At 38.5% G+C, this 24,349-nt stretch overlaps 2 protein-coding genes across 2 annotated transcripts; both read right to left on the reverse strand.

Moving 5' to 3' along the window:
• Nucleotides 1-9: 9 nt before the first annotated feature.
• On the reverse strand, nt 10-6,754 carry LOC117572393 (uncharacterized). Its single transcript, XM_034255168.2, has 2 exons — nt 5,707-6,754; nt 10-196 (listed from the first exon to the last, which is right to left on the reverse strand). The coding sequence occupies exons 1-2, from the start codon at nt 6,539-6,541 to the stop codon at nt 87-89; spliced, it is 945 nt and encodes a 314-aa protein (XP_034111059.2). The 5' UTR covers nt 6,542-6,754; the 3' UTR covers nt 10-86.
• A 1,855-nt stretch (nt 6,755-8,609) lies between these two features.
• Nucleotides 8,610-16,083, reverse strand: LOC117572383 (uncharacterized). The gene is made up of 2 exons (XM_034255156.2): nt 15,681-16,083; nt 8,610-9,077 (listed from the first exon to the last, which is right to left on the reverse strand). Exons 1-2 carry the CDS (start codon nt 16,080-16,082, stop codon nt 8,640-8,642), a joined length of 840 nt encoding a protein of 279 aa, XP_034111047.2. The 5' UTR covers nt 16,083; the 3' UTR covers nt 8,610-8,639.
• Between the last annotated feature and the right edge of the window lie 8,266 nt (nt 16,084-24,349).

The raw sequence follows: 24,349 nt of genomic DNA on the forward strand, positions 1-24,349 counted from the left end.
ACATTCAAATATTATTTTTACGTTCAGTAATAATTATTTATTGGTGCAATCCTCGATGATCCAGGTGCATTCGCTGCGATGCGCATCTAAATCTTTTGCATGACGTGTGTATGTATAGTGTTCATCGCCCATTGCGCTCGATCACCGCCACAGATCATCGAGCTGGATGTGGCACCATCGTAGATTGCTACTCCACCTGTAACCGGCACCACACGCCACCAGTAGATGTTGCTTTTACTGTACACGTTATTGGTCGATTTTGATTGAATGCTGATGGACGAATCTATTACTAAATAGCGATTATCCCAGTACGGGCTTTGGAAGGCAAACTGAGTTTCTTCGTTGGCATTACGCAGCACCCTGAAACTCGCCTCTCGATAGTTTCGTTCGCGAGTGCACATTTTGTAGGTGCTAGAGCATTCATAAATGTAATCGTTGTTCGTATTGTGCAAGCACACCTTTTGGGCGGTTTCAAGGGCTAAGCAGCTAAGAACCGAAATACGCAGAGTTTGCTCCACTTCCTGGTTAAATTTTGTTTGCTTCGAAAGCTGACGAAGATTCTCCAACAAGATCGGGAACGCACTCGAATTGAATTCGCCTTTGATGCGGTACAGCAACTGCAAGTTTGCCATAGTGAATTGGGTGATGCTAGCGTTGAAATTGCCCAGACGTTGAGCCACATTAAGTGGGGATTCCATAGAGAGCACATCGTCAAACAGAATCTCGAGTATGTCCTCCGTATAATTGCTTGGACTTCGCGCTAAACCCTGAAGCAGCGAGTTGGCCAGCGGGAAACTGGCATTCCGACTGTCGGTGTGGAGAGGCATCGAAAGTATCTGAGTGCTGCGGATGACAAACGTCACATAGATGTTTTTAAGTAAGGCTGGCGGAACATTTGGTTGACGATTGAGTTGCTCATAGAAATCGAGTATTTTGAGGGGATCGTAGATGTGTTTCTCCTTCTGCCACTCTAGCCACAAAGCCTCGTAGATGTCGTGCTTCATTTGCAAAGTGCATGCTTCGTTTGCCATTTGGTACACTAATTCGACACGATCCCAGTTCCCATTGAGTATGGCACGTATAATGGTCTCCAGACTAACAGGACTACCAGCTGTGGTGAATGATGTACATGACGGACCAGAGGCAGTCAGGCGCGCAAGGTAGTTTCGGTTGTTTCCGTCGAGCGACAAAGAGTCTGCTTCTCTTGAGTACAGTCCGAGAAGCAGCAGAAGAATGACTATTAATGACATTATTGCTTATACTGCCAATGAGACTCAGCGACCGTCTTATATAGCTGATTCCCGAGCCAAGCACATAACGGAATACATAATACAAATAAACTTACATACATACATATACTTATGCATGGCGTACATATTTTACTGATTATTTAATATTGCTAATCTACACCTAAAAAATTAGGCACAAATTCTTGATCATGGTGAAACATCTCCTATTAATAAATCATTACTTGCGAGTTCCCATTCATATATTTTTACATGTATTCAATACTAATTATTTATCACTGCAGTCCTCAATGATCCAAGTGCATTCCTTGCGATGGGCATCAAAGTTTCCTGCATGGCGCGTGTATGCATAATGTTCATTGCCCTCCCACTGCGCTGGATCGCCGCCACAGATCACCGAGCCGTCTGTGGCAGCATCGTAGATTGCCACGCCGTCTTGCACCGACATCACATGCCACCAGTAAATGCCATCTAAACTGTACACGTTCTTGACGACACCATTGTCGGTTGCGTGGAGATGAGATGCCATTATTAGATACCGGTTGCTCGACTTCGGGATTTTAAATGCAATGTTTGAACTGTCTTCGACGTCACGTTGAACCTTGACGAACATCTGCTGAGATTCTCGTTCCATAGTGCACATCGAGGATGAATTGGGGCAATTGTAAAGGTAAATGTTGCTGCTGTTCGCACTGCGCAGACAAACCTTCTCGGCGGTGTTGAGCACACGATCACTAGAAGGCAGTTGGACGTATGCCTGTTCACGCAGCAACTGCTCCACTTCCATTTCATATGTTGGATGTTTCATCAGCTTGCGAAGATTATCCTGCACAGTTTTGTGCGCACTCGAATTGAACTGGACTTCGGTACGATTCAGAAATTGCACATTGGCCATGGTCAATTGGGTTAGGCTCGCGTTGAAACTTCCCAAATGTTGCGCAACACTCAGCGGGGATTGATAAGCGAGCACAGTGTCAAATAGCTCATCAAATATGTCGTGCACATAACTCGATGGCCTCTTGCTCAGTTCATGCATTAGCGTAGTGATAAGCGGGAAATTTGCACTGTGGTTGTCGGTGTGGAAGGGCGCCGAGAGTAGTTGAACCATGCGTGAGATGAACGACTGATAGACCCTGAACAGCAAAACTGGTGGGACATTCGGCTGATGCTCAAGCTGCTCATAGAAAGCCAGTATCTTGAAGGGATCATAGATCTGTTTCGTGTACTGCAGTTCCTGCCACAGCGACTCGTAGATAGCGTGTTGTGATTCCAATTCGTATGTCTCATTCGCCAACTGCAGCACAAATTCGACACGCTCCCATTCACCATAGACTATGGCACGTATAATAGAGCTCATGCGTAGGGAACTGTTAGTTGGAGAGTCTGAGGTCTTTTCGATCTGCGGTGGACCGGAGTCTCCTTGTCGGGCAAGCAGAGTGCTACTCCCTCCTCCGATCGAAAAAGCGTCTCCCCCTCTTGATGACAATCCAATAAACAACAGTAGAGTGACTATTAAAGACATTCTTGGTTTTAATGTCGAACCAACACATCGTTCGCCTTATATAGCTTATTTTATGTAGAAGTAAATCTTAATATTATATATATGTATTTATATAAACTCGAGTGATTTAGGTAGCCAATCAATGTTCTGTTGTTGCTCTTAAAGCTGAGCATAATCTCGTAGTTCCAATTAGAAAATCTATGTACTTTCTATCAGCAATAAATTTATTCATATAGTGCAAAAACTCACAAAACGATGCTGTAGAATTTTGATCTACAACCTATGTACATATAATTGAAGCTCATCAATAATTTAAATTCTAAATTTACATACATACGCATGTGATGTATGTACACACATACATATGTATAAATGTAAATAACACAGCTGAGCTAATCAGCTCGAATCGAGCAACGCACTACTTACATATGTATATGAAAGAGCGGAGCTAATCAGAGTGGCTTGTGATTCAGAGATAATCCGAATGTTTTAGTTATATATTTGAGTTTTGTTTTACTCTTCGTTTTTTTGAAATACGAAATACAAGTGCGTGTTGCTCTTTTAAAACTTTTGTTTTGTATGTTCTCTTTGCTATCTGCATATACTCTATAGAGAATATATTCCTCTATACAGACGTATCCCAAATTGCAAATTAATGTCATTATTCCCTATTGTGTTTTAGCTCATTTTTGAATTGGCAAGTATTGCCGACCCTTGGTCAGCTTAGTGCTTTATTTGTTTTATGTGCAGAGCGAGTCCTTAATTTTTATACGATCAGAGGAGTCTCCTAACCGAGCAAGCTGAGTGATATTTCGTTCTATGATCCAGCAAGTTCTTCATAATCTTGAAGTCAGTCCGACAAGTAGAAGGATAATGACTATTAATCACATTTTTACTTTTACTGCCTATGCGACTGAGCATTCGTCTTATATAGCTGAATCTTATGAAAATCATTATATGCTATGCCTCCGACAATATGAGTGTATATATGTATATATTTTCCTGATAGTCTGATTCTACTATCAACGCTCAGCATTCAAGTTGCATTATAGCTTCACTTGCGAAATCTTTTAAATACATGAATTTCTTATCTGCAATAATTTGTTAATACATACGTATGTATGTATGTACGTTTCTATTTAATAGAGTGAACATTTAATTAAAAGGAAAAATAAAGGTTATACAATATTTGTCATTCATTTGGGGTAACTGTTCTACCCATAGGGTAGAAGGGTATTAAGGTAGAAGGCATTTCCGACCCAATAATCGATCAGCGTCTGTTTGTCCTGTTTTATACTGACATAAAACATTGGATCTCAAATACTATAAGAACAAGTAAGAAAGCTACAGTCGAGTGTGCTCGACTGTGAGATACCCGCTACCCATTTTAAATAAAAGCAAACTATTGCGGTATCTTTTCAAAATATACCAAAAGTACAAATATACTAAAAATATACCAAACGGAATATTTGTTATATCGATATAGCACCACATTCAAAATATACCATAGACGGCACAATATACCAGATTGTCGGCTAAAGCAACTAAGACCCCTTCTACGTAAGTAGGCGTTTTTGCCCATACAAAAGTATTTCTTTAATAACTTCGACAATTTTTATCTGATCGCAATTTTCGGGACTCATAACTACTATGGTAATTATTGTATACATTAAAAGTCGCAGCTGTAGCTTGAAAATTACGCTTGTTATTCGATTTTATTGATTTGCGGGGGTTGAAGTGGGCGGTGCAAAAATTTGAAATAAACTTGATCTGCGTGTAAACATAACAAATGCTGTCGAAAACAGATTATAGCTCTATCTCTTATAGTCTCTGAGATCTAGGTGTTCATACGAACAGACGCACAGACAGACAGACGGACATGGCTAGATCGTCTCGGCTGTTGATGCTGATCAAGAATATACATACCTTATAGAGGAAATGCCTCCTTCTACCTGTTACATACATTTCCTGCCGGCACAAAGTTATAATACCTATAATTCTACCCTATGGGTAGCGGGTATAAAAAGAACTATATTTTAATTCAACAGCACTTGTTATGTTTGCATGCAGATCAAGCCTGTTTCAAATGTAATTTTTAAGCTAGAGTCGATTTTTGGTGCGTAGAATAAAACATATAGTATTTACGATTCCTGAAAATTTCGTGAATGATGCTCGCTACGAGTGCGGCTGGAATATTGAGCATTATCGTGGCTGCCTAAAGTCACTGCAACGTCTCGCACAGACACACTGCGGAATCGCGTTGTGATCTTTGCTCCCTTCTTCATTTCATCTCGCAAAACATGAAACTGGCCGAAGACCGAATGGGCAAATATGCGACGGACAAGTATCTGGAACAAAATCTTATCGAGCAGTGCACTCGAGAGCTTAAGCTGCAAGCATTAACCAAAGATGATGCGGTCACGCCGGACAAAATGATATCCGCTCTGAGGGATCTGCGTCGCTGTCGGCCACAACATTTCGAGCAGCTCAAGCTGCACATCTCCCATTACTACTCGGTACTAACAGATGGCATCGTTTGTATACCGTGGGATTTTATGCAAAAGTAGCTTCAATTCTCCGCTCATCTTTGTCTCTTGTGCCTTGTGAATAATCATCGACAATAAGCCAAAAACACTAAACACGTTAGCTAAGATTGCAATTGGGATAGTCGTTAGTATATACAAATATATATATATATATATGCCAGAAAAAAATGCTTCCCCCAAATCCTTCATTAAATAAATTGTTCTTGTGTATGTTCACATTCAAATATTATTTTTACGTTCAGTAATAATTATTTATTGGTGCAATCCTCGATGATCCAGGTGCATTCGCTGCGATGCGCATCTAAATCTTTTGCATGGCGTGTGTATATATAGTCTTCATGGCCCCATTGCGCTGGATCGCCGCCACAGATCATCGAACCGGATGTGGCAGCATCGTAGATTACCACTCCACCTTTCACCGTCACCACACGCCACCAGTACTTGTTGTATTTACTGTACACGTTAATGGTCGCTTTTGATTGAATGCTGATGGACGAATCTATTACTAAATAGCGATTATCCCAGTACGGGCTTTGGAAGGCAAACTGAGTTTCATCGCTGGCATTACGCACCAACCTGAAAATCGCCCCTTGAGAGTCTAGATTACGAGTGCACATTTGGTTGGAGTCAGAGCATTCATTAATGTAATGGTTGTTCGTATTGTGCAAGTACACCTTTTGGGCGGTTTCAAGGGCTAAGCAGCTAAGAACCGAAAAACGCAGAGTTTGCTCCACTTCCTGGTTAAATTTTGTTTGCTTCGATAGCTGACGAAGATTCTCCAACAAGATCTGGAACGCACTCGAATTGAATTCGCCTTTGATGCGGTACAGCAACTGCAAGTTTGCCATAGTCAATTGGGTGATGCTAGCGTTGAAATTGCCCAGACGTTGAGCCACATTAAGTGGGGATTCCATAGAGAGCACATCGTCAAACAGAATCTCGAGTATGTCCTTCGTATAATTGCTTGGACTTCGCGCTAAGCCCTGAAGCAGCGAGTTGGTCAGCGGGAAACTGACATTCCGACTGTCGGTGTGGAGAGGCATCGAAAGTATCTGCGTGCTGCGGATGACGAAGGTCACATAGATGTTTTTAAGTAAGGCTGGCGGAACATTTGGTTGACGATTGAGTTGCTCATAGAAATCGAGTATTTTAAGGGGATCGTAGATGTGTTTCTCCTTCTGCCACTCTAGCCACAAAGCCTCGTAGATGTCGTGCTTCATTTGCAAAGTGCATGCCTCGTCTGCCATTTGGTACACTAATTCGACACGATCCCAGCTCCCATTGAGTACGACACGTATAATGGTCTCCAGACTAACAGGACTGCCAGCTGTGGTGAATGATGTACATGATGGAGCAGAGGCAGTCAGTCCGGCAAGGTAGTTTCGGTTGTTTCCGTCGAGCGATAAAGAGTCTGCTTCTCTTGAATATAATCCGAGAAGCAGCAGAAGAATGACTATCAATGACATTATTGCTTATACTGCCGATGCAACTCAGAGCTCTCTTTATATAGCTCATTCTTATGTACATCATGACAATATGAATATATGTATATATATATATATATATGTATATATGTATTTCCTGATAGTCGGTTATCAACGCTGAGCTGAATTCAAGCTGAACTTGCAAAATCTTTATAATACTCGTACATACATTTATTCTTTCCAATAATTAACATGTATGTCAGAACTTGTGTTTCTATAAAATATAGACAACATTTAATTAAATGGAAAAATATTCTCTACAAATGTTGAGCAATACAATCTTTAGCATCTATTTGGTAATACTTAAACGGTCGTTGTATTATACAAAAACATATTTATACCCGCTAGCCAAGGGGTAACTTTGTGTGTGGATGTAATAGGCAGAAGGAGGCATCTCGGACCTCATAAAGTATATAAAGTGTTCTCGATCAGCATCTAGACGTCTGTATGAATATCTAGATCTCAGAGACTATAAGAGATAGAGATTTTTTTCCAACAACACTTATTAAGTTTATAAGCAGATGAATTTTGTTTCAAATATTTGCCCCACCGACATCTGAACCAAATAAGAAGCGATCAAATAATAATTCTAGAAGTTATTTAAGGAAAACGTTTGTATGTGCGAAGGGTCTTAATTGCTTTGGCTGACAATCGGGTATATTTTGCACTCTATGGTATATTTTGAATGAAGTACTATTAAACTATATTTAGTATTTTGTGGTATATTGATTTGGTATATTTTAAAATAAATACCGCACAGTAGCTTTCTTGTTAGTTTGTTTTGAAAATGGAATGGAGTGTAAGAATTATTCTTAACAGTTTTTAACATCAGTTTTGTTGTTGCTCCCAATTTATTTATCTTTTTTTTTTATATTTTAGCAATATTTTATTATACCGTTACTAACTTTTCATCTTTATGGCTATTATTAAGGAATATGAACATAATAGCTTAAGATGAAATTAGTGGTGTGAAACTTGATCAGAAAATCACAACAAAGTGCAATTAAGTTAGAAGCCTTTTGAAGTAATTTATTTACATCTGCACCATTTACACATGAAAGCGGGCTGATAAGTACTTCTTCTCTCTGAGTATACTGATTGGGTTGCTTATACAAATGTAGCACATAAGAAAATATGTCATACAAATACACTTACATGCACAAGTGTACATTTGTGTACTTATACATATACTTTACTGATTATTTGGGTTTGCTAATCTGTGCTTGCAAGCATTCAACCTGAGCTGCATATGGAATTGCATTAGAAAGCTATAGTAGAGTGTAAGTCTTGTATACCCATTTGGAATGCTTTCTACAAGCTTATTAACAAACAAAGTTATGACAACCTTCTACCCTATTGATAGCGGATGTAATTATATATCTATCTACTAAAGTCTCAGAGATTTAGTGTTTCGTACGGACAGAAAGATAATCAAACGGTCGAACAAACGGACATGGCTTTATCGTCTAGTTTGTTGAAACTGGTCAAGAATATGTATATTTAATGGGGTAGGAGACTCTTAATTCTGCCTGTCACATACATTTCATACAAGCACAAAGTTATAATACCCTTTTAGGCTATACGTATCATATATGTAAGTAGCGGGTGTAATTAAAATTTAGCAATGTTGTTTGCAAAAATTTGATTTCAAAGTTCTACCTCTTACCATTTGGATTCCAAGAACTAAGTTGCGATGATGTAACAAGATTATTTAACCATATATGTACATATTCAACATTGTCGCGATCAAGAGCCATGCATTCGTAACAATCTATAATCAGGTATCCCCCCAAATCGTCCCATTAATAAATCTTTACTTGCAAATTTCCATTCATATATTTTTACATTTATTCAATACTAATTATTTATCGCTACAGTCTTCGATGATCCAAGTGCATTCCTTGCGATGGGCATCAAAGTTTCCTGCATGCCGCGTGTATGCATAATGTTCATTGCCCTCCCACTGCTCTGGATCGCCGCCACAGATCACCGAGCCGTCTGTGGCAGCATCGTAGATTGCCACGCCGTCCTGCACCGACATCACATGCCACCAGTAAATGCCATCTAAACTGTACACGTTCTTGACGACACCATTGTCGGTTGCTTGGATATGGGATGCCATTATTAGATATTGATTGCTCGACTTCGGGTTTTGAAATGCAATGTTTGAACTGTCTTCGACGTCACGTTGAACCTTGACGAACATCTGCTGAGATTCTCGTTCCATAGTGCACATCGAGGATGAATTGGGGCAATTGTAAAGGTAAATGTTGCTGCTGTTCGCACTGCGCAGACAAACCTTCTCGGCGGTGTTGAGCACACGATCACTAGAAGGCAGTTGGACGTATGCCTGTTCACGCAGCAACTGCTCCACTTCCATTTCATATGTTGGATGTTTCATCAGCTTGCGAAGATTATCCTGCACAGTTTTGTGCGCACTCGAATTGAACTGGACTTCGGTACGATTCAGAAATTGCACATTGGCCATGGTTAATTGGGTTAGGCTCGCGTTGAAACTTCCCAAATGCTGCGCCACACTCAGCGGGGATTGATAAGCGAGCACAGTGTCAAATAGCTCATCAAATATGTCGTGCACATAACTCGATGGCCTCTTGCTCAGTTCATGCATTAGCGTAGTGATAAGCGGGAAATTTGCACTGTGGTTGTCGGTGTGGAAGGGCGCCGAGAGTAGTTGAACCATGCGTGAGATGAACGACTGATAGACCCTGAACAGCAAAACTGGTGGGACATTCGGCTGATGCTCAAGCTGCTCATAGAAAGCCAGTATCTTGAAGGGATCATAGATCTGTTTCGTGTACTGCAGTTCCTGCCACAGCGACTCGTAGATAGCGTGTTGTGATTCCAATTCGTATGTCTCATTCGCCAACTGCAGCACAAATTCGACACGCTCCCATTCACCATAGACTATGGCACGTATAATAGAGCTCATGCGTAGGGAACTGTTAGTTGGAGAGTCTGAGGTCTTTTCGATCTGCGGTGGACCGGAGTCTCCTTGTCGGGCAAGCAGAGTGCTACTCCCTCCTCCGATCGAAAAAGCGTCTCCCCCTCTTGATGACAATCCAATAAACAACAGTAGAGTGACTATTAAAGACATTCTGGTTTTAATGTCGAACCAACACATCGTTCGCCTTATATAGCTTATTTTATGTAGAAGTAAATCTTAATATATATATATATGTATTTATATAAACTCGAGTGATTTAGGTAGCCAATCAATGTTCTGTTGTTGCTCTTAAAGCTGAGCATAATCTCGTAGTTCCAATTAGAAAATCTATGTACTTTCTATCAGCAATAAATTTATTCATATAGTGCAAAAACTCACAAAACGATGCTGTAGAATTTTGATCTACAACCTATGTACATATGTATAATTGAAGTTAATCAATAATTTTAATTTTAAATTTACACACATACATATGTATAAATGTAAATAACACAGCTGAGCTAATCAGCTCGCATCAACAAACGCACTACTTACTATACATATATGAAAGAGCGGAGCTAATCAGAGTGGCTTGTGTTTCAGAGATAATCCGAATGTTTTAGTTATATATTTGAGTTTTGTTTTACTCTTCCTTTTTTTGAAATACGAAATACAAATGCGTGTTGCTCTTTTAAAACTTTTGTTTTGTATGTTCTCTTTGCTATCTGCTATAGAGTATATATTCCTCTATACAGACGTATCGCAAATTGCAAATTGATGTCATTATTCCTTATTGTGTTTTAGCTCATTTTTGAATTGGCAAGTATTGCCGACCTTTCGTCAATTTAGTGTTTTATTTGTTTTATGTGCAGCGCGAGTCCTTAATTTTTATACGATCAGAGGAGTCTCCTAACCGACCAAGTTGAGTGATATTTCGTTCTATGATCCAGCAAGTTCTTCATAATCTTGAAGTTAGTCCGACAAGCAAGAGGATAATGACTATTAATTACATTTTTACTTTTACTGCCGATGCGACTCAGCATTCGTCTTATATAGCTGAATCTTATGAAATGAATAATGAATATGAGTGTATATATATATTTTCTGATTCTACTATCAACGCTCAGCATTCAAGTTGCATTATAGCTTCACTTGCAAAATCTTTTGAATACATGAATTTCTTATCTGCAAAAATTTGTTAATACATACATAATGTATGTACGTTTCTATTCAATAGAGTGAACAGTAAAGTAAAAATTAAGTAAAAATAAAGGTAGTACAATATTTGTCATTGATTTGGGGTAACTGTTCTACCCATAGGATAGAAGGGTATTAAAACTTTGTGCCTCCTTTGTATGTAAAGGTTGAAGAAGGCATTTCCGACCCAATAAGTTTATACACATATACTCTCTATCAGCGTCTGTTTGTCCGTCTGTATAAAACATTGGATCTCAGATACTATAAGACCAAGTAAGAAAGCTATAGTCGAGTGTGCTCGACTGTGAGATACCCGATACCCATTTGGAATAAAAGCAAAATATTGCGGTATTTTTTCAATATATACCAAAAATACAAATATACTAAAAATAAATCAAACGGTATATTTGTTATATCGATATAGTACCGCATTCAAAATATACCATATACGGCACAATATACCAGATTGCCAACCAGAATCATAACTACTTTCGCAGCTGTAGCTTGAAAATTACGCTTGTTATTCGATTTTATTGATTTGCGGGGCGGAAGTGGTCGAGGCAAAAATTTGAAATAAACTTGATCTGCGTGCAAACATAACAAATGCTGTCGAAAACAGATTATAGCTCTATCTCTTATAGTCTCTGAGATCTAGGTGTTCATACGGACATACGCAAAGACAGACAGACGGACATGGCTATATCGTCTCGGCTGTTGATGCTGATCAAGAATATACATACCTTATAGAGGAGATGCCTCCTTGTACCTGTTACATACATTTCCTGCCGGCACAAAGTTATAATACCCTTCTACCCTATGGGTAGCGGGTATAAAAAGAGCTATATTTTAATTTAACAGCACTTGTTATGTTTGCATTCATATCAAGCCTGTTTCAAATGTAATTTTTAAGCTAGAGTCAATTTTTGATGCATAGAATAAAACATATAGTATTTACGATTTCTGAAAATTTCGCGAATGAGGCCCGCTACGAGTTCGGCTGGAATATTGAGCATTATCGTGGCTGCCTAAAGTCACTGCAACGTCTCGCACAGACACACTGCGGAATCGCGTTGTGATCTTTGCTCCCTTCTTCATTTCATCTCGCAAAACATGAAACTGGCCGAAGACCGAATGGGCAAATATGCGACGGACAAGTATCTGGAACAAAATCTTATCGAGCAGTGCACTCGAGAGCTTAAGCTGCAAACATTGACCAAAGATGATGCGGTCACGCCGGACAAAATGATATCCGCACTGAGGGATCTGCGTCGCTGTCGGCCACAACATTTCGAGCAGCTCAAGCTGCACATCTCCCATTACTACTCGGTACTCACAGATGGCATCGTTTGTATACCCTGGGATTTTATGCAAAAGTAGCTTCAATTCTCCGCTCATCTTAGTCTCTTGTGCCTTGTGAATAATCATCGACAATAAGCCAAAAACACTAAACACGTTAGCTAAGATTGCAATTGGGATAGTCGTTAGTATATACAAATATATATATATATATATATGCCAGAAAAAAATGCTTCCCCCAAATCCTTCATTAAATAAATTGTTCTTGTGTATGTTCACATTCAAATATTATTTTTACGTTCAGTAATAATTATTTATTGGTGCAATCCTCGATGATCCAGGTGCATTCGCTGCGATGCGCATCTAAATCTTTTGCATGACGTGTGTATGTATAGTGTTCATCGCCCCATTGCGCTCGATCACCGCCACAGATCATCGAGCTGGATGTGGCACCATCGTAGATTGCTACTCCACCTGTAACCGGCACCACACGCCACCAGTAGATGTTGCTTTTACTGTACACGTTATTGGTCGATTTTGATTGAATGCTGATGGACGAATCTATTACTAAATAGCGATTACTCCTATACGGGCTTTGGAAGGCAAACTGAGTTTCATCGCTGGCATTACGCAGCACCCTGAAACTCGCCCTTTCATAGTTTCGTTCACGAGTGCACATTTTGTAGGTGCTAGAGCATTCATAAATGTAATCCTTGTTCGTATTGTGCAAGCACACCTTTTGGGCGGTTTCAAGGGCTAAGCAGCTAAGAACCGAAATAGGCAAAGCTTGCTCCACCTCCTGGGTAATTTTCCCTTGCTTCGACAGCTGACGAAGATTCTCCAACAAGATCGTGAACGCACTCGAATTGGATTCGCCTTTGATGCGGTTCAGCAACTGCAAGTTTGCCATAGTGAATTGGGTGATGCTTGCGTTGAAATTGCCTAGACGTTGAGCCACATTAAGTGGGGATTCCATAGAGAGCACATCGTCAAACAGAATCTCGAGTATGTCCTTCGTATAATTGCTTGGACTTCGCGCTAAGCCCTGAAGCAGCGAGTTGGTCAGCGGGAAACTGACATTCCGACTGTCGGTGTGGAGAGGCATCGAAAGTATCTGCGTGCTGCGGATGACGAAGGTCACATAGATGTTTTTAAGTAAGGCTGGCGGAACATTTGGTTGACGATTGAGTTGCTCATAGAAATCGAGTATTTTGAGGGGATCGTAGATATGTTTCTCCTTCTGCCACTCTAGCCACAAAGCCTCGTAGATGTCGTGCTTCATTTGCAAAGTGCATGCTTTGTTTGCCATTTGGTACACTAATTCGACACGATCCCAGTTCCCATTGATTATGGCACGTATGATGGTCTCCAGACTAAAAGGACTGCCAGCTGTGGTGAATGATGTACATGACGGACCAGAGGCAGTCAGGCGCGCAAGGTAGTTTCGGTTGTTTCCGTCGAGCGACAAAGAGTCTGCTTCTCTTGAATACAGTCCGAGAAGCAGCAGAAGAATGACTATTAATGACATTATTGCTTTTACTGCCGATGCAACTCAGAGCTCTCTTTATATAGCTCATTCTTATGTACATCATGACAATATGAATATATAACATATGTATATTTTCCTGATAGTAGGTTATAAACGCTAAGCTGAATTCAAGCTGAGCTTGCAAAATCTTTGTAATATATAAATTTCTTATCTGCAATAATTAATACATACATATGTCAGAACTTGCGTTTCTATAAAATATAGCAAAAATATAATTAAATGGAAAAATATTCTCTACAAATGTTGGGCAATACAATCTTTAGCATTTATTTGGTAAGACTTGTGTGGTCGTTGTATTATACAAAAACATATTAATATCCGCTATGTTTTAAAATAAATACTGCAATATTTTGCTTTTATTCAAAATGGGATGCGGGTGTGTGACAGTCGAGCACACTCAACTAACTGTAGCTTTCTTGAATGTTTGCTTTGAAAATGGAATGAAGTGTAAATATTATTCTTAACAGTTTTTAACTTCGGTTTTGTTGTTGCTCGCAATTTATTTATCTTTTTTTTTTTTTTTTTTTTTTATTTTAGCAATATTTTATTATACCGTTACTAACTTTTTATCTTTATGGCTATTATTAAGGAATATGAACATAATAGCTTAACATGAAATTAGTGGTGTGAAACTTGATCAGAAAATCACAACAAAGTGCAATTAAGTTAGAAGCCTTTTGCAGTAATTTATTTACATATGCACCATATGCACCATATAGCGGGCTGATAAGTACTTCTTCTCTCTGAGTATACTGATTGGGTTGCTTATATGTAGCTCATACATATATTTGTGTACTTATACATATATTTTACTGATTATTTGGGTTTGCTAATCTGTGCTTGCAAGCATTCAACCTGAGCTGCATCTGGAATTGCATCATGTTAGAAAGCTATAGTAGAGTGTAAGTCTTGTATACCCATTTGGAATGCTTTCTACAAGCTTATTAACAAACTAAGTTATGACAACCTTCTACCCTATTGATAGCGGATGTAATTATATATCTATCTACTAAAGTCTCAGAGATTTAGTGTTTCGTACGGACAGAAAGATAATCAAACGGTCGGACAAACGGACATGGCTTTATCGTCTAGTTTGTTGAAACTGATCAAGAATGTGTATACTTAATGGGGTAGGAGACTCTTCATTCTACCTGTCACATACATTTCATACAAGCACAAAGTTGTAATACCCTTTTAGGCTATACATATCATATATATAAGTAGCGGCTGTAATTAAAATTTAGCAATGTCGTTTGCAAAATTTGATTTCAGAATTCTACTCTTACCGTTTCGATTTCAAGAACTAAGTTGCGATGATGTAACAAGATTATACATATACATATAATATACAACATTGTTGCGATCAAGAGCCATGCATTCGTAACAGTCTATAATCAGGTATTCCTCCAAATCGTCCCATTAATAAATATTTACTTGCAAATTTCCATTCATATATTTTTACATGTATTCATTACTAATTATTTATCGCTACAGTCTTCGATGATCCACGTGCATTCCTTGCGATGGGCATCAAAGTTTCCTGCATTGCGCGTGTATGCATAATGTTCATTGCCCTCCCACTGCGCTGGATCGCCGCCACAGATCACCGAGCCGTCTGTGGCAGCATCGTAGATTGCCACTCCGCCTTGCACCGACATCACATGCCACCAGTAAATGCCATCTAAACTGTACACGTTCTTGACGACACCATTGTCGGTTGCGTGGAGATGCGATGCCATTATTAGATATTGATTGCTCGACTTTGGGTTTTGAAATGCAATGTTTGAACTATCTTTGGCCTCTCGTTGAACCTTGAAGAGCATCTGCTGAGAGTCTCGTTCCATGGTGCACATCGAGGATGAATTGGGGCAATTATAGAGGTAAATGTTGCTGCTGTTCGCACTGCGCAGACAAACCTTCTCGGCGGTGTTGAGCACACGATCACTAGAAGGCAATTGGACGTACGCCTGTTCACGCAGCGACTGCTCCACTTCCATTTCATATGTTGGATGTTTCATCAGCTTGCGAAGATTATCCTGCACAGTTTTGTGCGCACTCGAATTGAACTGGACTTCGGTACGATTCAGAAATTGCACATTGGCCATGGTCAATTGGGTTAGGCTCGCGTTGAAACTTCCCAAATGTTGCGCCACACTCAGCGGGGATTGATAAGCGACCAAAGTGTCAAATAGCTCATCAAATATGTCGTGCACATAATTCGATGGCCTCTTGCTCAGTTCATGCATTAGCGTAGTGATAAGCGGGAAATTTGCACTGTGGTTGTCGGTGTGGAAGGGCGCCGAGAGTAGTTGAACCATGCGTGAGTGTGACGTTGCCAGTCTCACATTGGGTTAGCTAACCATTTATGACGGCGTTGCTACCCCCACGATTGGGCGCCAAAAAAAATTCCTAAGAATAGTCAGCCCCGGATGTGAGAAGACGGTTGCAAATATCATTCACAACCATCTCGCGTGCAAGCATATAGCGGAGCGGGACCCATTGAACCCTTAGCTCTTTCGGGATTGTGGGGGTGGGTTTTTGCTATGCTTTACACGAAGCCACGAAAACTTTATTATTATAGAGTCCCTCCTGATTCTAAAAAAAACAAAACACATGAGTCGATCCTCTTGTCAATAATCTAATCCGACTCGAATCTACAATACGACTCGATCTGAATACTGCCAATATCTAATAAGCAATAAAACAAATGCAGGCACACTGTTGAAATTCGGACAAAATTTAAGAAAAGCAGGGGTGGTCTTATAAGATGTTAACGGCCACACCCTGGTCTATACCCACCCAACCATGGTCATAAGATGAAACGTTTTTATGACCCAAAACTATTACAACTCCCCCTTTATTTTATGCTCCCATGTCTCCGGAAATCAGAACAAAATCTAGAATTTCATTATTAAAGTCCAATGACTCAAAGTTAACATCAGTATTTATTTATAACCAAAAACAAAACCATTTTTTCAAAATTTAATTAGAATTATGGCGGTATAATTATTTTCATAATTGGTTTATAGGGCAGTTATTTTTAATTCGATACAATATTCATTTTTTTATTAGCAACGGCTACTACTCATTTACAATAATAACTAAAAAAAAAGACGATGTAAAAACTAATAATATTTAATAAACAATCAATAATTCATAAACAAACAAATTTTGGCAACTATTTTTGGATGCGCGCTTTAGCAAACATGAGGTTTTTCTATTAAATTACTATTTTTACTTTAAAATCTTTATTTTCTTCTCAAATCGTTATTTTGTATTTTTAATATTTATTTTATTTTATTGTATTGTGAAACATTTTTTTTTTTAATTATTTTTGATATTTATTTTTATTTATTGATTTTTTAATATCTCAACCACTTTTATAATTTTTATTTATTGATTTATTTTTTTTTTTTTTAATTTAATTATTTTGCAATATTTTAATCATATTTAAAACAAAAAAATTGTATTGAATTTATTTTTATTTTTGGTTTAATATTTTTACTCATGTTTAATATTTATTTTATTGTATTTATTATTGAATCATATTTATTATTTAATTTTTATTTATTTTATTTATAAGTTTTATTATTTTATTTTTAATTGTTATTATTTTATTTATATTTACTTTTTATATTTTATTTATCCAAAATTAATATTGACTTTTTATTAATTTATTTGTAAATCATGTTCAAACCACTGTGCTGTACCAACAAACAATAATAAGAGTAACAATATAGGCGGAAGCAAATCAGTACTAAAAAGGTATAGGCCTGACCCAAAAGTTAGGGTATCAGCCGACAGCTCATATGCTGTTTGAAGCTTTCGCAACTGCGAAGAAGTATGAAAAAATACAATGCAAGCAAAACTGTGGGCAGCTGCTGCGTGGCCGAACAGGCACCAACATATGTATGTATGTATGTATGTAATTACATATGTACGAATATTTATGTTATAAAACTTCTTTTATGTATTTTTATTTCGGACACTCGGACTTAAAACTTACCCGACAGAACTCCACGACGAAGGCCTTCATGATGTTGTTGCTGTTGGTGATGATGATGTTGATGATGATAATGATTTTAATGATGATGATAATAATGATTGTTTATATACCTTAAAAGGTATATACTTTTGTTTGGTTGTTCACATACACACACATTGTCATAATTATTATTGTTTTGCACAGGGTTTTATGGTGGCTTGTTATTATGTACGAGATTATATTTGCATTATTTATTTATTTATATATATTTTTTTTGAATTATTGTGTTTCACGTTGGATATACCCTTTAAGGCCTAGGGCAATAATGGTAAACAAAGCAAAGCAAACCAAAAAAAATAGCGCAAAAAAAAATAAGTGCCAAATTACAATTGATATTTCTGTTTACTTTTCGTTATCTTTTTCGTTACTTATTATTTTATATGTATGGCAACTAAATTGTTGTTGTCAATATATTAATTGACGGCAAATGCAAATCTTTTTGCTTTTTATTTGGGCTTTTACCCCTTTTCTTATTGCCTCTGTGTACAACTATTGTATGACCTTTTAATTTTAACAAACTTATTTTTGTCATACTATTATTCACAAACTTGCACTACACATCTTCACTAGCACTGGCACTGGCACTGCACTGCTGCTGATGCTGCTGCTGCTGAGTGGAGACGGCGAACGATAGAAGCGGCAAACGAGAGAAGTGACGATTCTGGTACAAGAGCCTTGCGCGGCTCGGCACAGTGGTGCAAGAGTGATCTGCCCAGAGATGCACTGCACTTCACTGTTGTTGCTTTTTGGTTCTGCAGGCGGCAGACCAGAAATTTAAAAAGGCTTCCGGCACGAAATAGTCGGCCTCCGCTGACTAACATGCGCCGGAATTGTGGAATTCAAATCCACTATAGGTGTAGAATTTTGTCTATCCGTATTATTTAATAGAAAATAATGACGGCTTAGACGAATTTTCACAATCTACATATGAGAAAAAATACGAAGTTAGGACCAATGTAAAATTTCATTATTTCCTAGAAATAATTACCTTTGCGTAGCAAGCGTAACGAGCTGGATTCTTTTCTTTGCTCAAAGCAAAGAAGCATCGATGGATGCTGATGATAATGACAGATTATGTTTGTCTTTTATATTCTGGTGATGCATGTGTTTTATATTTGTTTTATTAAAAACACCATCAACCAAGAATGCATCCGTCTCTGATCGTAGTCCAATAAGAAAAGAATGAGAGCTGTCGTTGCCAAAGTGACAAAGCTCGTCTCCTTCTCCTACGATCTTTCGCTAGACAATTCACCACGGAGAAGAAATTTAATTTGCAGAGGTGTATTGTCCCTTTATCGTGCCATGGTTTGTGTCTTCGCTAACTTTGCGCGGCAAATTTAAAATCTCAAAAAGAAAGAGATTTTACGCCCAATTTTGTTATTTGCGACCATTACACCCACCAGATAATCTCACGAGTCATACAAAGGCAGATTAGATGGGAATTAGACTCGAATATCTTTCGCATGATACACTCCTAATTCTCTACCTTGTAGATTTTCTAGTAGATAAAAAGAATTACCAATTTTCTTCTTTATCCGACATTTTGAGAACTGATGTCCTAGCTTTTTATTATAATTCTGACTGAAATCACTAAGATGGAAATTCCGTTTAAATACTTCTGGGCCTTCTTTATAAATGACAGGATTGGATCGAAGATTGTATTGTCTGGCGTTACGCTCGTAGGCTTCTCTACTACTTTTCTTAATGTCTTCTTGCAACAAAGCTAATTGATCACCTCTTTCTAAATATGGAGACTCCTCCAGCAAGGACAATTTTTTTAAGAGCTTGTAATCATCTCCGTGATTAATCATATTTACGCCAAATAATGCTTTGTAAGGGGAACAACCTATGGATTGATGAAGCGACGAACGTAAGGCAGATGAAATACTTGGCAAATACATATCCCATTCAGTTTGATCCGACTTAAGATAAGCACGAATAGCGGCTAATAAGGAACGATTCACTCGCTCCGCTGCATTGCTCTGAGGCGAATATAATGCAGTAAAAACATGACGAATACCGAATTTTGTCATAAACGCTTCAAATTCGTTTGATTTGAATTGTGAACCATTATCTGATACTATAATTTCAGGAACTCCAAATTCGGCAAAGATCCTTTGTGACAAAAACTCAGTTATTAACGACGTAGTGAACTTTTTCAATGGACATAGCCAATGGTAGCGACTAAAATGGTCAAGAACTATTAGTAAACCAATGTTTCCTTTGCGACTTCGTGGATAAGGACCCAAGATATCTATATAAAGCTTTTGAAATGGTCGACTAGAGACGCTTTGCTCTCCCATAGGCGGACGTAGTGTCATATTTGGAGCTTTAGTTTGCTTACACATATCACACTGCCTAATATAGTCTCTAATGTCTTTTGATAAACCTGGCCAAAATAAATTACGACGCACTCTTTCGATCGTCTTTTGCATTCCACCATGTGCAGAGCTTAGACTATCATGTGCTTGACAAATCACAGCTTCTCGCAGTCTCTCCGGTACCCAAAGCTTCCAACAATGAGAATCTTGAAGATTATCTCCTGTTGATGGCTCCGTTCGTATGTATACGAATTTGTCTACAACTTTAAGATCTGGAAATTTTTCACCATGAGATTCAACTTTCAATCTTAGATCTAGATAATCAGGTTCGAGAAACGCTGACGATTCTAAATCGATTTCCGGTCCCACAAGTTCTAAACTATCTATATCACCTTCACCTATCCGTGACAACGCGTCAGGAATAATATGATCTTTTCCTTTCCGATGAGAAATTGTGAATTTAAAAGCCTGTAATCGAAAAATCCAACGAGCTAATCGACCAGATACATTTTGCTGTCTCATAAGCCAGACGAGGCTAGAATGATCAGTGATTATCTCAAAGGGCTGTAATTCAAGGTAACATCTGAATTTCTCTACTGCTAAAATGACGGCTAAACATTCTCGTTCCGTGACACTATAGTTACGCTGAGATTTAGATAATTTCTTTGACATGTATGCTATAGGCTTTTCTTCTCCAGAAGTTGACAGTTGAATGAGCACCGCTCCAATTCCATAGTCACTAGCATCGCAATGCACATAAAATTTCCGACTAAAATCGGCATTTTGTAAAACCGGGGCTGATGTTAAAAGATTTTTTAACGTATCCATTGCAGACTGAGCTGCCGGGGTCCAATTAAAAGTTTTCTTAGTGGACAACACTTCAGTGATGGGAAAGGTAATTTCCGCAAAATTTTGTATGAAGCGTCGGTACCATCCGCAAACTCCAAGGAAACCTCGTACTTGTTTTAAGTTTTTGGGTGTGGGCCAATTTTGGACACAGGATATTTTCTCTGGATCTGGAGAAATTCCATCGCTTCCAATAACGTATCCTAAATAGTTTACTGTTGTAACACAAAATTTGCTTTTTGAAATATTTAATGTGAGATTAGCCTTTTTAAATTGATCAGCTATACGCACTAATACCGCCAAATGTGACTCAAAATCTCCTGAGACAATACATAAGTCATCAAGATAACCAAAAACACAATAACGTAAGTCTGGTGGAATTAAATCATCCATCAATCGACACATTGTGGATGGAGCATTACATAACCCAAAAGGCATGACTGTAAACTGAAACAGCGAACGACCGGGAACAGTAAAAGCTGTTAACGGTTTGGCTTCATCAGACAACTCAATTTGCCAATAAGCGTCTTTAAGATCCAACTTCGTAATTAAGTTAGCTTTTGGTAAACGAGAAAATATTCCTTCAATGCTCTGTAGGGGATAAGCATCCTTTTTCGTTACTTCGTTAAGTTTTCGCGCATCAAGACATAATCGGACCTTATTTGGTTTCACCACAAGACGAATAGGTGAGCTCCATGCTGACTGTGACGGTTCAATGACTCCTAGCTCTAACATACGATCAATCTCTTTGTACATCAACTTCTCTACAGCTGGACTAATTGGATAGTTTCGTTGCTTCACCGCTTTAGCATCAGAAATATCTATATGATGTTTAATTAACGCAGTTCTTCCGAGACCTTGCTTTTCGAAATTCGGAAATAATGCTTTGACCGCTTCCAGTTGACGAGATTGTAATTCGGACAATGGATAGTGATCTTCAAATTCGATATTTTCAGTTTCTTCTTCAGAAATAGAGCTAATAATTCCAGGTGCTAATGCAAAAATACGCCAAAAATCTATGCCAAGAATTAATCGCTGAGCTATAGAAGGTATGACATACAAGTCAATATCTTCTTGCTGCTTCTTATATTGCATGCTCACTCTCAGAATTCCGAGTACCTGATGTGGTTTGGCATCGGCGGTACGCACTTGCGATTTAATGGGTTTTAAAATTTGGTAAATCAGAAAAATTTTCTAATGCTAGCGACGATCCAATGCAACTAATGTTGGCTCCGGTGTCGAGCAAACCAAATTCGCTAAAAGATAAGAACGCGACTTTCGCGTAACTACGTCGATCCGACTCATTTTGAAAAACTGTTGAGATAACCAGTTTCTTTTGTTTCTTTATTTTTCTATAATATTTTCGCATACGTAAGGTATTACGACGGCTCTTAACTAAATGTGTTCTAAAAATTCTATCTCTTACTAAATTATAATTTCTTAATCTTTCATGGTAAGGTAAAAATCTTAACATCGTGCGTTCATCACCGATGTATCCTTCATTTTCTCTAATCTTAGGTTCTATTTTATTACCTATCTCTACTGTCGGGACATCCTTCCTGCATTGAATGCCCCGGATTGACGGTTTTCCGACCTCTGTTTACAGGTTTGACAATTCGGCTTGTATACCTGAGGAGTACCGCATCCGTAACAAAAAACTCTACGCTCATTTAAGCAATTCTCCCAGATGTGTCCGGGGATTTCACAGTTCCAACAAACTAATTTAGAAGCAGTTCCTCGCTTTAATTCAGCTATCTCTGCCTCGACCTCAGAACTAGACTCTTCTTCGGGAGCAGTTTCTTCAACAGCATAAACTCGAGAAGTTTCTTTGGCCTTAAAAGATACTGATCGATTTTTTCCAACTTCCTGTAGAAAATTTTCGCGTTTTTGTACCAGACGACGTAAAGCGGATATAGAAGAGACTTTCTCAAACAATAACCTGTCTTTCATATCTGTTAGCAGATTACCTTGAATCATTTCCACGAATTCGTCTTCTGGAAAACTGACCGACAACTTATCCATAAGCTTACATATGTTTTCATAAAACGAATCAAAGGATTCGCCAACTTTTTGTTTACGAGCTCTTATCTGTTCTCGAAGTTCAGTGACAGAACGGCTCTCGCGATATTGCTCTCTTAACTCCTCACAAAACTCTTCCCATGTGAAGGTTTGAACTCTTCGATGGAAACGCCAAAACCAACTACTGGCTTTTCCATTCAGTAATAAGTGAATATGTTTGTTCAATAATTGAAAATCATTGTTTAAGTTTTCTCGAGTGAGAATGTTCACTCTATACAAAAATCCTTCAACCGATAAACCTTCCGACGAACCATCAAAACGAACACCCCACTTTTGTAACATATCAGCAATTTTATGTGTAGTCAATAGTGGACCCAAATTGGTGTTACGTGAGCTTCTCTGGCTGGACGATAACCCTTCCACGGTTTGATCTGCTGCTGCTGCAGTTGCTACTATCAAACCTGAACTATTCATAGAAGCGATTACTCGACTCACCGTTTCTCTTACGATTGATTCTATATCTGGTTCTGGAGTTTGTATATTACGACGACCATTATTTGGCCTCGAAGGCTGTACTGGTCTAAATGGTCTTCCTCTTCTTCGAGGTGCATTTCCCCTTTCATAAGCAGGCACTTTTGGTCTGGCCCCCTGATTGTTGGGCGTACTACGAAGTGGAGGATTCCTCTCAGTACTTGTACTGTGTGATTGATCGATATTACTTCTCGCTTCTTCATCGGCAGCCGACAACGCTTGCGCGGCGTCAAATTGACGTTGCAATGAACGAGTAACGATTTGCGAGATTACGGGTTGATTTGGTTGCGTAGACAATTGCGATTGCTGTTTGGCATTAGGCGAATGATTTCCTACAACCACTTTCCATTCGTTATGACTAACCTTTTTCAAACAACTTGGGCACTCTTTAATACTTTTGATTCGATTTTCTAGACAATTTTTGTGAAACACATGACCACAATTAGTTATCGCACAAGGTTGCGTATCCGACATGTGTTCACTGCAAATAAGACAATTATTTTCAGCCGCTTCTGCTGGTGGCAGTGGCTGAGGTTCTTCAAAACTACGTGTAACGGGCATATTTCAAATTTAGATTTCCATCGACATTTTTGGGAGACATAAATAAAAAGGAATTTAAACTTTGTTCCGACTCAACAGTGGAGGATTATTAATATGGGCTATTGAAACTAAACTTTGTCATTTTTGATACCTGATTACATCGAAGGCTTCTTCGTATTCTTCGGACAACGATACGCCTATGCATATACTATTGTATTCCAGAAGAAAGCGGAGTTACAATCGATCTTCATCAATGCGATACCAAAAAAGAGCAAAAGTTACT

This window comes from Drosophila albomicans, chromosome 3 (assembly GCF_009650485.2).
Source record: "Drosophila albomicans strain 15112-1751.03 chromosome 3, ASM965048v2, whole genome shotgun sequence".
NCBI classification, from domain to species: Eukaryota; Metazoa; Arthropoda; class Insecta; order Diptera; family Drosophilidae; genus Drosophila; species Drosophila albomicans.